This window comes from Lactuca saligna, chromosome 3 (genome assembly GCF_052625555.1).
Source record: "Lactuca saligna cultivar CGN05327 chromosome 3, ASM5262555v1, whole genome shotgun sequence".
NCBI lineage: Eukaryota > Viridiplantae > Streptophyta > Magnoliopsida > Asterales > Asteraceae > Lactuca > Lactuca saligna.
The window spans coordinates 225,372,755-225,384,882 of record NC_136419.1 but is presented as its reverse complement, the minus strand read 5'-3'; the positions used below and the strand labels follow the sequence as shown (position 1 = coordinate 225,384,882).

The 12,128-nt window shown below is 37.9% G+C and overlaps 1 protein-coding gene across 1 annotated transcript; it reads right to left on the bottom strand.

Moving 5' to 3' along the window:
- Positions 1 to 10,842: 10,842 nt before the first annotated feature.
- LOC145036409 (protein FAR1-RELATED SEQUENCE 5-like) lies at positions 10,843 to 11,895 on the bottom strand. The gene is made up of 4 exons (XM_078984855.1): positions 11,828 to 11,895; positions 11,384 to 11,642; positions 11,116 to 11,205; positions 10,843 to 10,986 (listed from the first exon to the last, which is right to left on the bottom strand). The coding sequence occupies exons 1-4, from the start codon at positions 11,893 to 11,895 to the stop codon at positions 10,843 to 10,845; spliced, it is 561 nt and encodes a 186-aa protein (XP_078840981.1).
- Positions 11,896 to 12,128: the final 233 nt, after the last annotated feature.

Genomic DNA, 12,128 nt, shown 5'->3' with positions numbered 1-12,128 from the left:
GAGCAGCTCGCCGTGGGGAGCACCGATCCTGTTCATCAAGAAGAAGGATGGTTCACAGCGGATGTGCATTGATTACCGGGAGTTGAACAAAGTGACGGTCAAGAACCGCTATCCGTTACCGAGGATCGATGATTTATTCGATCAGTTGCAAGGGGCATCTTGGTTCTCCAAGATCGATCTGAGGTCAGGGTACCATCAGGTAAGAGTGCGGGAAGAGGACGTCCAGAAGACAACATTTAGGACGCGATATAGGCATTACGAGTTTGTGGTGATGCCTTTCGGGCTCACCAATGCCCCGACGGTGTTCATGGACCTCATGAACAGGGTATGCAGGCCGATGTTGGATCGGTCAGTGATTGTATTTATCGACGACATCTTAGTGTATTCGCGATCTAGAGAGCAGCATAAGGGACATTTGAGAGAGGTCCTTGAGGTACTGAGGTCGGAGAAGCTATATGCAAAATTCTCCAAATGTGACTTCTGGTTGCGGGAGGTCCAATTCCTTGGACATGTTGTTAATCAGGCAGGGATATTGGTCGATCCGGCCAAGGTTGAGGCTGTGATGAGTTGGGAGGTACCGAAGTCACCTTCCGAGATCAGGAGTTTCCTTGGGTTGGCAGGGTACTATCGGAGGTTTATTAGGGACTTCTCCAAGATCGCAGTACCGCTCACCAGATTGACCCGGAAGGGTGTTGCATTCTCTTGGGGACCCGAGCAACAGACTTCTTTCGAGACACTTCGCCAGAGATTGTGCGAAGCCCCGGTATTAGCTCTCCCAGAAGGGATGGAAGATTTTGTCGTATATTGCGACGCATCGATTTCGGGACTGGGTGCAGTGTTGATGCAGAGAGGTCATGTGATAGCTTATGCATCGAGGCAGCTAAAGCCTCACGAGGCGAGATATCCCACGCATGACCTAGAGTTGGGGGCAGTAGTGTTCGCTCTCAAGATTTGGCGTCACTACCTGTATGGGGTTCGATGTACGATATACACGGACCATAAGAGCTTGAAGTATTTGAGAGATCAACCCAACCTAAATATGCGTCAGAGGAGATGGTTGGATGTAGTCAAGGATTATGACTGTGAAATTCTATACCACCCGGGCAAGGCTAATGTGGTAGCCGATGCATTGAGCCGCAGGGAGGAGAGCACTCCATTGCGAGATGTATGTCTGAGACTGACGGTGATGACTCCGGTATTGGATGCTATTCGTGGGGCGCAGGCCGAGGCTGTGAGATCCGAGATGCAGAAGAAAGAGCGGGTCATTGGGTTAATCTCAGAGTTCGTTAAGGACGGACGAGGACTTCTGACGTTTCAGGGTCGGATTTGGGTACCGTTCGTGGGCGGTACGCGTGCTACTTTGATGGAAGAGGCTCACAGATCGAAATTCTCGATTCAACCCGGTGCTACAAATATGTATTTGGACTTGAGGAAGGAATACTGGTGGCCTTGTATGAAGAGAGACGTCGCCTGGTTCGTTGAGAGGTGTTTGACCTGCCGTAGGGTTAAGGCCAAGCACCAGAAATCGCATGGCAAGTTGCAGCCTTTGGAGATTCCTGAGTGGAAGTGGGAACAGATTACTATGGATTTCATCACCAAATTGCCGAGGACTACCAGGGGAGTCGATGCAATTTGGGTGATTGTGGATAGGTTGACGAAGAGTGCACATTTCCTTGCCATCAGCGAGAGTTCATCAGCGGAGAAGTTGGCGGAGATATACGTGAGGGAAGTAGTATCTCGGCATGGAGTGCCGATCTCTATTGTTTCGGACCGTGATGTACGCTTCACTTCCAGGTTCTGGAAGAAATTCCATGAGGAGCTGGGTACTAAACTGCATTTTAGTACCGCATACCATCCCCAGACAGACGGTCAGAGCGAGCGGACGATTCAGACATTGGAGGACATGCTTCGAGCGTGTGTGTTAGACTTCGGGGGTAGCTGGGCACATTTACCCTTGGCAGAGTTTTCCTACAACAACAGCCATTATTCGAGCATTGGTATGCCACCTTTTGAGTTGTTGTATGGTAGGAGGTGTCGGACCCCCATTTGCTGGGGAGAGGTGGGACAGAGAGTGATGGGCAGTACGAAGATCGTACTTCAGATGACAGAGCAGATTCAGCAGGTTAGACAGAGGTTATTGACCGCCCAGAGCCGACAGAAGAGTTATGCGGACAGACGCCGGTCCGAGCTTGAATTTCAGGTTGGCGACTTCGTTCTCCTGAAGGTTTCTCCTTGGAAGGGAGTGATCCGGTTCAGGAAGAGGGGCAAGTTGGGGCCCCGGTTTATAGGCCCATTTCGTGTGATTGCAAGGGTAGGCCGGGTAGCTTATCGGTTGGAGTTGCCAGCAGAGTTGGGACAGATCCACAATACTTTTCACGTATCGCAGTTGAGGAAGTGTATAGCCGATGAATCGGCAGTGGTTCCATTAGAGGATATTCAGGTGGATGTGAGCCTGAATTACGCCGAGAGACCAGTAGCCATCAGGGATCGGAAGATCAAGGTTCTGAGGAACAAGGAGGTACCTCTGGTGTTGGTTCAGTGGCAACACCGGAAAGGATCGGAGATGACTTGGGAGTCGGAGCGTGAGATGCGGGAGCAACATCCAGAGTTATTTGCAGAGTGAGACTTCGAGGGCGAAGTCTAGTCCTAGTGGGGGAGAGTTGTAACAGCCTGGAATTTCAGGTATTGTCATAATATTGTTTTTGGGGTGTTCAGGAGGGGACTCGGCGAGTTGGAGCCAGACTCGCCGAGTAGGACCACAGACTTGGTCGCGGGTTCGCAACTGGACTCGACGAGTCCATTATGAACTCGGCGAGTCTGCGCTGTTCAGCGGAAACCCTAGCCGTTTGGTTTTGAAATGTATATAATGAACTTATAGGCCGTCATTGTCCGTCTTTAGCCTACTGAGAAGAACCCTAATCGGTTGTGTGCATCTGGAGCAAGGATTGAAGGCCATTGGTGATCTTGAAGAAGTTATTGTGCAAGGAAGAGAAGGGTTTGGCTAAAGGAACAGCAAGGGAATCAAGTTCTGAGGACTGGGGACACAGAGAGTGCATTATTCAGGTAACAATTCGGATTATAATCTGCTATGTTGATGTGTGCATGGATTTAGGGTTTATGGAACCCTTTTGTGACTAGATTGATTGTTATCCTTGTTTCCCCAAACGAGTATAACCCTGTATTAGGACCTTTAGAGGTCCAGAATGTCCCATTCCTGTGTATTTCGGGAATTAAGAGAGGTTTTGGATTGGAATCCTTATGCCTTAGGTCAAAATGTAAATTATAAGCCTTGGGGTGTAGCATGAGCACCTAAATGAAGGCCTTACGTGTTGTACCAGCTTAGGAGGACCAAACCTATGAATGGTCAGGACAATACTGATCTCAGGAAGCAGTTTGATCGACTGCATGGCATGGACTCGCCGAGTCCAATGAACAGACTTGGCAAGTAGCTTGGAGAATAACTGGGACTCGTCGATCTGTTCTTCAGACTCGGCGAGTGGAGTCGGGGTGGCCCCGCGATTCTTCCACGAGGAACTCGTCGAGTCAAGAGGGATACTCGACAAGTAGAAAGGGAACATCAGGATTTGGTGAGGACGTCTAGACTCGCCGAGTCGCCTTAGCACTCGCCGAGTCCGGTCAAGTTGACCGTTGACCGTTGACCGTACCAGAGTTGACCTACATGTGATTTCTTAGGGTCAGTTGTCTTGAAAGATAAAAGTATTAATATGGGATATATGATATTATAGGGAGTCTGTAGCTCGGCGGATCGAGTGCGAGTGATTTCAGGAGTCGCTAGCTTTCATTACCCACGAGGTGAGTCTTCTCACTATACTGTACCCGGAAGGGTTTGACTGTGTGACCGGAAGGTCGGATATGATATGTGTTATAAGTGCTATAAATGGAAAGGTAATTGCTATGCGTGCTATGTATGTTTATATGGGCCGGAAGGCAATATGTTATGTGACCGAAAGGTCGGATATGATATATGATATATGTGCTATATGTGTTAGGATAAATGTACTATGTGCTGTGTATGTTTATGGGCCGGAAGGCAATATGTTATGGGCCGGAAGGCAATATGTTATGGGCCGGAAGGCGAATATGTTATGGGCCGGAAGGCGATTATGTTGCGGGCCGGAAGGCGTTGTGTTGTAGACCGGAAGGTCAGGGCCTGGAAAGGCGTATATGTGTAAGTAGTATACTGGGGAACTCACTAAGCATTTATGCTTACAGTTGTTATGTATGTGTTTCAGGTACTAGCGAGGATCGTGGGAAGGCGCCGGCGTGATGTGTACACACTGTTGTTATTTTGAGACCTTGGGGATTTTATGATTGTATTTTGATATGAAACTTGGAATAATTATATTAGTTGAATAAAATCACTTTCTTTTAAATGAAAATTTTGTTTGAAAATTTGAGTTGTTACATAACTACAATTAAAACCTCAATCTAAGCTTTTAGATTTGAGATGAAGTATAATTTCCTCTCCCTTAATTATAGCAAAACAACTCTTTCCCAATTGAAACTTTTTGATTTTTATAATTAACATTGCTAACTTACTATACTTATCATAACTATCATGCTCCCACTATCATGATGATTATAAGCATAACACTTATGCTCCCACAGGCTTTGACATTTACTCAGAAATCAGCTAGACTTCTAGAAATCAATACTTTATTGACTTTCTTACCAAAGTTCAGATTTCTGATACTAGATTGCTTTCATAAAACTTTATCAATATCATACACCTTATCTTACATAGCTCATAGGTGTGTCTAAACAATTTTAAGAACTATGAAAAGGGATGTCGTAATCATAGTCTCGATTGCTAAGAACTTTTGCCACTTCTTACAAGTCCATGTTAATGTCTCGGTTAACCACACATGCTCCACTAACGACTTTGAGAATGCAAATATTACAATTTCTATCTAGATAAAATCTATTTAGTGAAAATGTTTCCTCACCATCATTTTCATGTATCGGAGATAAACCTTATGACACTTAGATTTTTATGGTGTATGAGTTCCTATCCATGTGAATTATCGAAACCATAGTCACAAGACAAGGATAATGACAAATCCAAACTCATAAGGACTGAACTCAATCTTAATTTCATTCCACTTGGCAGCTCAAGGGCCTGCCATTGCTTCCAAGTTGTTGTGTAACCAATTGAGAACTGTAAGAGCTCATATGCAAAGCCAACTTTAATTGGAATGGGCACAGAATATGACAACACGATAGGTTATAAACCTCAAGTCGTGTGCTAGTGAAGAACTTCAGGTTTTATTCTTGATTAGTTCTTGAGACTTTCAAGACCTTTAAGACTCCCGCTGTCCTCTTGACATATAAGAATTTCTTGTTAGATGTGGATTCTAATCAAGACAAACACTTCACACAATTGGCCTTAGTTGGTCTTTGTTTTATTCAATACATCACAACTTACCAATTTCAAATGTACAAGAGTAGAAAACCTTTTACTCTTACATTTGACTAGTGTTAATAAACGTTCTTTAAGATGTGTCACTCAAGTTACATTCTTAGAGTATAACTCTAAGAATTGTTTTTGGAACGAAGTATGAATCATCTTCTTGATTTAACCACTTCAACAATTCATAGCTCCTCTTCTTAGCTATCAGAATGCACTTCGAGGATGCATTGTGATAAAGTCTCTTAATTATTAAGATGATCATATAACATGATATTAAAGTACTCTCCCATATTTTCAGATTTGAGAAACGTTTATCCTTCTGCCTAATTTGATTCTTTTTATTTGGTCTTCCATACATTGGAACCTTTTCCAATGTCTCAAAATTACACTTAAGCTTGTAAGTATAACCATATTTACTTAGCTTTAGTAAATTATGACGAATAACCTTATTGATATTTTGTGGTGGACTTGGCCACTGTACAAGAATTTGTACTCGATCCCTTAGTCCTTCACTTGACTCGCATATAAATGTTAACAAGGAACTAGTCGTAATTTTTCTAAAGATGAAAAATTGTCATTCATCATGTTATACAACTTGCATGATTCCAAGTTCTGGTCCAATTGAAACTTGGGTGATGAGGATCTTTCCTTATTTGGTAAATTTAGACATTACCAAAAATGAAAGAATCAACTTCATATTTCCAATCTTGCTATTAATGGAATCATATAAGCAACAATTTTTTTCCTCAAATGCCATTGTAAGGATATATTAAAATAAATAAAATCATCATTTTTCCTTTTATTTTAAGAACTTCGCGGAAAAACTATCCTTACAATGCAAAAGAGCATGATAACATTGTTGTTATCTATTCCTCAGCAATGTATCATAACTCCTAAGAAGTAGCTCAAGAATCCGATCTTCAAACTATGCAATAGAAATCCATCTACGCGATCAAATTCAGCATGTTCTTTCTTTAAGTTCCTTCACTTTTCTTTGATTCTTATTACATCAACATGTGACCCAGTCGCATCATGTATCAAGAATCTCAAAATAAAAACTTAGCAAAGTTAGATAGTGGATTTTAACTGAAGTAGAGTCAAACTTATTGACTTTAACATCCTTAGGTAAAATTGGCAACTTCGCAACTAATGTCCCTTCCTTTGGTAATATAAACATATGGATGCTTTGGTAATGGAACATGGGACTTTCACAGACTTAGCCTTTCTCTTTACCATTTGGTCAACCAGGTTGACTATGGCTGCTCCCTTTCCACTGGGAAGAGAGAGCTTTACTGGATATCCAATGTCATTATTTTCAATGTCCACAAGTTTTAGGAACTTGATCTTAGCAAACAAATAAGATCATTAAGGGTCTTGTCATAGTCTATTTCATAGGTTTTCTAAAAGAACTCATTATGTGACTTAGAAAGTAGTTTAGCCACCAACTTTCTCAAGATTTTGACACCAAACTCTCCTGGTTGTCAATATGTGACTACATCTCCAATATGTGATCACACATAGACCTTTTCTTGCCAATAGGGCTTGAGTGACCTTAAACTTTTCAGGAACTTGTGGGTTAGGGAGAATAATTGGAGGAGGTGAAAGAAGTATGATTTCCATGGAACATCATCTTCATTTAGAAAAGCTTGTTTCAAGAGATTTGGGAAGATCATAAATGTCTAAACAACACATATTTTGGAAGATATTCAAGATAGTTGATTTAAAGTCCTGAATATAACACCCAATATGAAATATTAAGGCTAGGACCCAACACAATACTTTTATAACTTGGAAAAGGGATACCGTAATCCAAGCTATTAAATATTTGAAGGTAGGTGCCTGACGATTCACCAATTTCCACCAAGATAAATGAAATGTATTATTAGGTTTTAATTGGTTTTGAAACTCCTAGATCTTTGAGATTCATTGAACTTTTCAATGGCATGTTTCAATCTCGAGTGTGCCCTTCAGGTTTTGTGACTGGAATGACAAGGATCATAAAACAAGGTGTGAAGTAACCATGCAAATATACTAGGTACCGTTAATATTTACCCCTTAATCGATGTGCCGGTTAACACACACGCTCCACCGATACTATGATAAATATTAAGTTACCCTTTGCCTACCTTGTTAAGTCCAGGTTAGTGTGCCGGTTAACCACACACGCTCCAATAACGACTTAAGCAAAGTGAAAAGTGTAATTTCATGGGTTAGCACCTTATTCACTTTACCTAAGTAACTAAGATTGGGTATTTATAAAAGGTTTAGTTACTTAGTATTTCTCATTAATACTTTTAATGAAGGGATAGTTATAGTCCTTGTACTACCCGTTTGGCTAACGACCCTCCACCAATCAAGGAAGCGGTGGGTGAGAGTGGACATCCATTAAACTGTCATTTTATAGACAGTAACCTTATACACCGCTTATAAACCGGCTTTGTGAATGAGGCCTACTAACGGTAAGACTGACTTTACTCTTATATATATATATATATATATATATATATATATATATATATATATATATATATATATATATATATATTATTAACTTATAATATTATAAAGTATAAGGGTTGAATTTTAACTTTTAAAATTCTAAGGGCTAACTTGGAATTAAAGTATTCATAAGTGAAAACTTTTCAAATTCCAAGACTTAAGGGCAAGTTTTGAAACTATTCAAAACTAATTAATTCCATAACTTTTGTGTTTAAAGTAGTTTTAAATATAAGACTCTTCAAGTTCCATAACTTGAGGACAAGTTATGGAAGACTTTAAACTAATAAAAGAATGTAACTTTTCATTTATTTTGTAACTTATGGAATTAATTAAGGTTACACATTTTATTACTTAATGAAGTGACTCTTGACCCTCCATAACTTGAGGACAAGACTCTTCATTTTTGTAACCATTACCAACTTTTATGAGTTTTATGAAACTTAAATGTGACTTTTCATATAACTTGAGGACAAGTTACAAAAACACATTTTAGAATCAACTCTTAGATTAAAATGGATTGAAAACACATAATCAATGAACTTTTCTATTAATCTAAGCAACTCATAAGAACAAGATAATTCAAATCAAACTTTTTCATGTAATTAGCCTAATCACTAAACTAATACAAAACATGAATCTATTGATAATTATCTTTGAAATTGGATTAGCATGAACATTACGACATCAAAAACAAGTTTATAAGTCCAAAAACAGCCTATGGTAATGTTCCTAGTCCATTTCTTGCCAAAACAATTGAATATATGTTGTTAGGGGGTCTAAATCGTCGAGTGCATGAACCAACTCGGCGAGTTCAATGCTTTTTGCCTTGGACTCGTCAAGTCCCTTCATGGACTCGGTGAGTCTGCTGTGCAGACAGCTCCAAACTTCAATTTTTCAGCCAATTTTGCAAGTATAACAAGAAAACAAGCCTAGGCACTGATACCACTATTGGTTTTTGAGCATTCTAACACTCCTAAGCTTACATGCAACCCTGAATACCTTGGATCTATGTTTTCTCTATTGTACATACAAATATGAACCTTCAAGGTATTCATCCTAACTAGCATAATAACATTGATTCAAATGAATATATCAAGTTATAATTGCATACCTCTTTGATGTAGATTGTCTTCATGAAGCTTGAGTGCCTAGTGCCCCAAGTGTGACACCTCAAATGGTTCACACAACACCAAATACACTTGGAGTAGATTGAGAGAACATACAAACTTCATGAAATCGGCTAGCCCTTCATTCTCTCACATAGTGGCCGATTTTTCCCAAGAAGATGATCTTTATATAGTGTCACAATTAGGGTAAACCCTAATTGTCATGGCTTTCCATTTCATTGGATCCATGGGTTCAAATACACCATGGACCATCCTATGTGTTTTAGCCTAACTTGATAGTCCATGGAGTCTTAGCCCACTATACAAGTATGTATGATATAGACAATCAAACCATCTGTTTAATTAGTCTTCTTTTGATCACTTAATTAATCCTAGATTAATTGTTGATCAATACTAATTAAATAATCTTATTAATATATTAGAACTTATAATATATTAACAAACTTAAGTGTTATTTCTATCATTATAGTCTATCCAAATACCTGATGCCATGCAACCCAAATGGACCATGTCGGGTCGGGTCAAGTCTTACCAATTATTGTTATGGATATACAAATTAACCCAACAAATACCTACTCCCAAAGTATGATCGATAGTGGATGCTTTGAATATCTTATTATTCAGGAAGTCAAAACATGCAAAATGAAACACAAGAATAATCGAATCCAATATGGTCTTAAAACTTTTGAACTTAAATAAAACACCTTTTATTTAATCACCATACCGATTACACATTATTCATTGTATAATGTTTCGGCTGATCAAGTTAATACTTGAATTAAAACAATAGTTATTCCATGTTCCAAGCATGCACACTATCTTTACCTATGGTCCTTACTTTGTGAAATAGATCAGTTGAAATGACTTCAATGATGCTTATTTCACAATTACAAATCCTTAGTGTAAGAACACCTAATTATTACCACTATCATGCAATGATCCTTTTTTAATCTTGAGGTAAAAAAGTCACAGAACCTTTGTCGACGATATTACAAAGTATTCCTTTGGAGATTGATAAAAAGATAATTCCAAGGAAGCGAAGTCTCAAATTCAAACTACATTCCTTTGAAAATCCTTCTTCCATAAATAGATTCTTTATATCCATCTCCCATTATGGAAATATTCCATATATGCCATATGACAACTCATTATAAATAGAATCCTGTCTATTCATAATAATGTCAATATGGTTTATCCATTACTATACTTCCAACTACAAGCGATCAATCCTTAGCGAACCTTAGATTGTCCTTGATAGTTGTTTAATAACTTTAATCATATCAGGTTCTAGTAGTTTTTAATGAATTTCTTTCACACCACATCTCATCATTATTGTAAAAGCATGTCTGCATAAAACATCTATACATTTGAAATGCTAACAAGTACAATTTATTTCTTTCTCTTCAGCTTTTATTCCAACCTGATAAAAAAATATAATAACAAAATGAAAAAACAATTTAAACAAAGATTAAACATTTACATTCATATATGAATACTCATATATGAATAATCATGTATAAGTATTCATATATGAATATATATAAAAATTACATTTTTCATAAAAAACTATTAAATTACCTTAAATTCATTTTTAAATTCACTTTTAGTGTTGTTGTGTTGCTCAATATAAGCTTCCCACCTAGCTTCAATACTAACATACGAGTATGTGTAGAAAAAGCTTTCTTTACATATTTCCTTTTGCACCTTAAAAAATAATGTACTTGTATAAACCTTTGATGCTTGTAGTTCTATTTCTCGAGGTGTTTGCATTTTATATGATGCTTTCTATGATGTCTTATCAAGCTCTCGTTGAGTATTCCTTTGCTTTTGAATGACAATATCGTAATTCATCATGAAATTCAAAAGTAAATTACCACTTTCTGAGTACGTATTAAAGAATGAATTCCCACTCTCCGACCTCGACGCAGTCTTCATCAACCCACAAATTGCAATATCATTAAAATATCCAGGTATCCATGAATCACGTTTTGTAAACATGTCTTTAAACCATCTCGTGTCTTCCAGATTGAATTCCTTCATAAGCAAACCTCATTTCACCTCAAATACATCAGGTTTCATATTAATGTCCCAAACAAGCTTCGAGAATCTTTTTCTAAAGTCTGTGCTCGTAAATAAATCATCTGATATCTATATTAAAACAAAAATAGTATAAACTTCTATATTTATTCATAAATGAATAAATATGATTAAGTAAAATATCAATAAATATTCATAAATGAATAAGCTACAATTTGAAAAAATTAGTATATTCATCTATGAATAAGTAAATATTATGTAACATATTTGAAATATATTAAAATAATACCTTGTTTTTGAACTTCTTCATTATATGACACATACATAATCGGTGCCTTGAATTAGGAAAAACATTCTCAATAGCTTGTTTTATTGATGCATCTTGATCGGTTAAAACAAGTGTTGGTTCATTCTCATGAGTTTTAAGAAACGCTTTAAGCAACCAAGAGTAGGACCCAATGCTTTCATTGCTTAGCAAACCCGCTCCAACAGTAACTGATTTTTTATGATGGCCAATAGCAGTAAATGGAACAAAAACCATTCCATACCTAACACACACAAAAAAAGTGTTCATTTTTTGATGTATTCATAAGTAAAAATAAAAATATTTATCTATCAATACAATTACAGTATATAATTAGAATAATTTCAACAATAAAAACTGAACATGAAACGTAAAAGTTAAAATATTCATATATGAATAAGCAATAAAAAAGTAGATAGAATAACTTACTTGTTTCTTCTGAAAGTCACATCAAACGAGATAACATCACCAAATTCAGCATAATATGTCTTCTCCATTTCATCAGCCCAAAACATAATGTCCAAAACATCATATTGACAGTTAAATTTACATGGTAATTTGGATAGTGAGCTTGGCGGTCATTTATTGTGTTTACTATCATTTTGGCATCTTTATAACCTATAACGCTGTTGATATATCTCCTTAAATTTTTGTAGTCAACTACTTTCGGCATTACAAACTCATACCCACCTATTAGACTTGCCCTCAACCTATGAGCCATACTTGGGCC

Excerpts from the sequence above, each read along its gene's own strand:
- LOC145036409 (XM_078984855.1), bottom strand. The coding sequence starts at position 11,895 with ATGGAGAAGACATATTATGCTGAATTTGGTGATGTTATCTCGTTTGAT. Across the intron at positions 11,643-11,827 it reads GTGACTTTCAGAAGAAACAA|GTATGGAATGGTTTTTGTTC; the intron begins GTAAGTTATTCT and ends TGTGTGTGTTAG. Across the intron at positions 11,206-11,383 it reads TGAAGAAGTTCAAAAACAAG|ATATCAGATGATTTATTTAC; the intron begins GTATTATTTTAA and ends GTTTTAATATAG.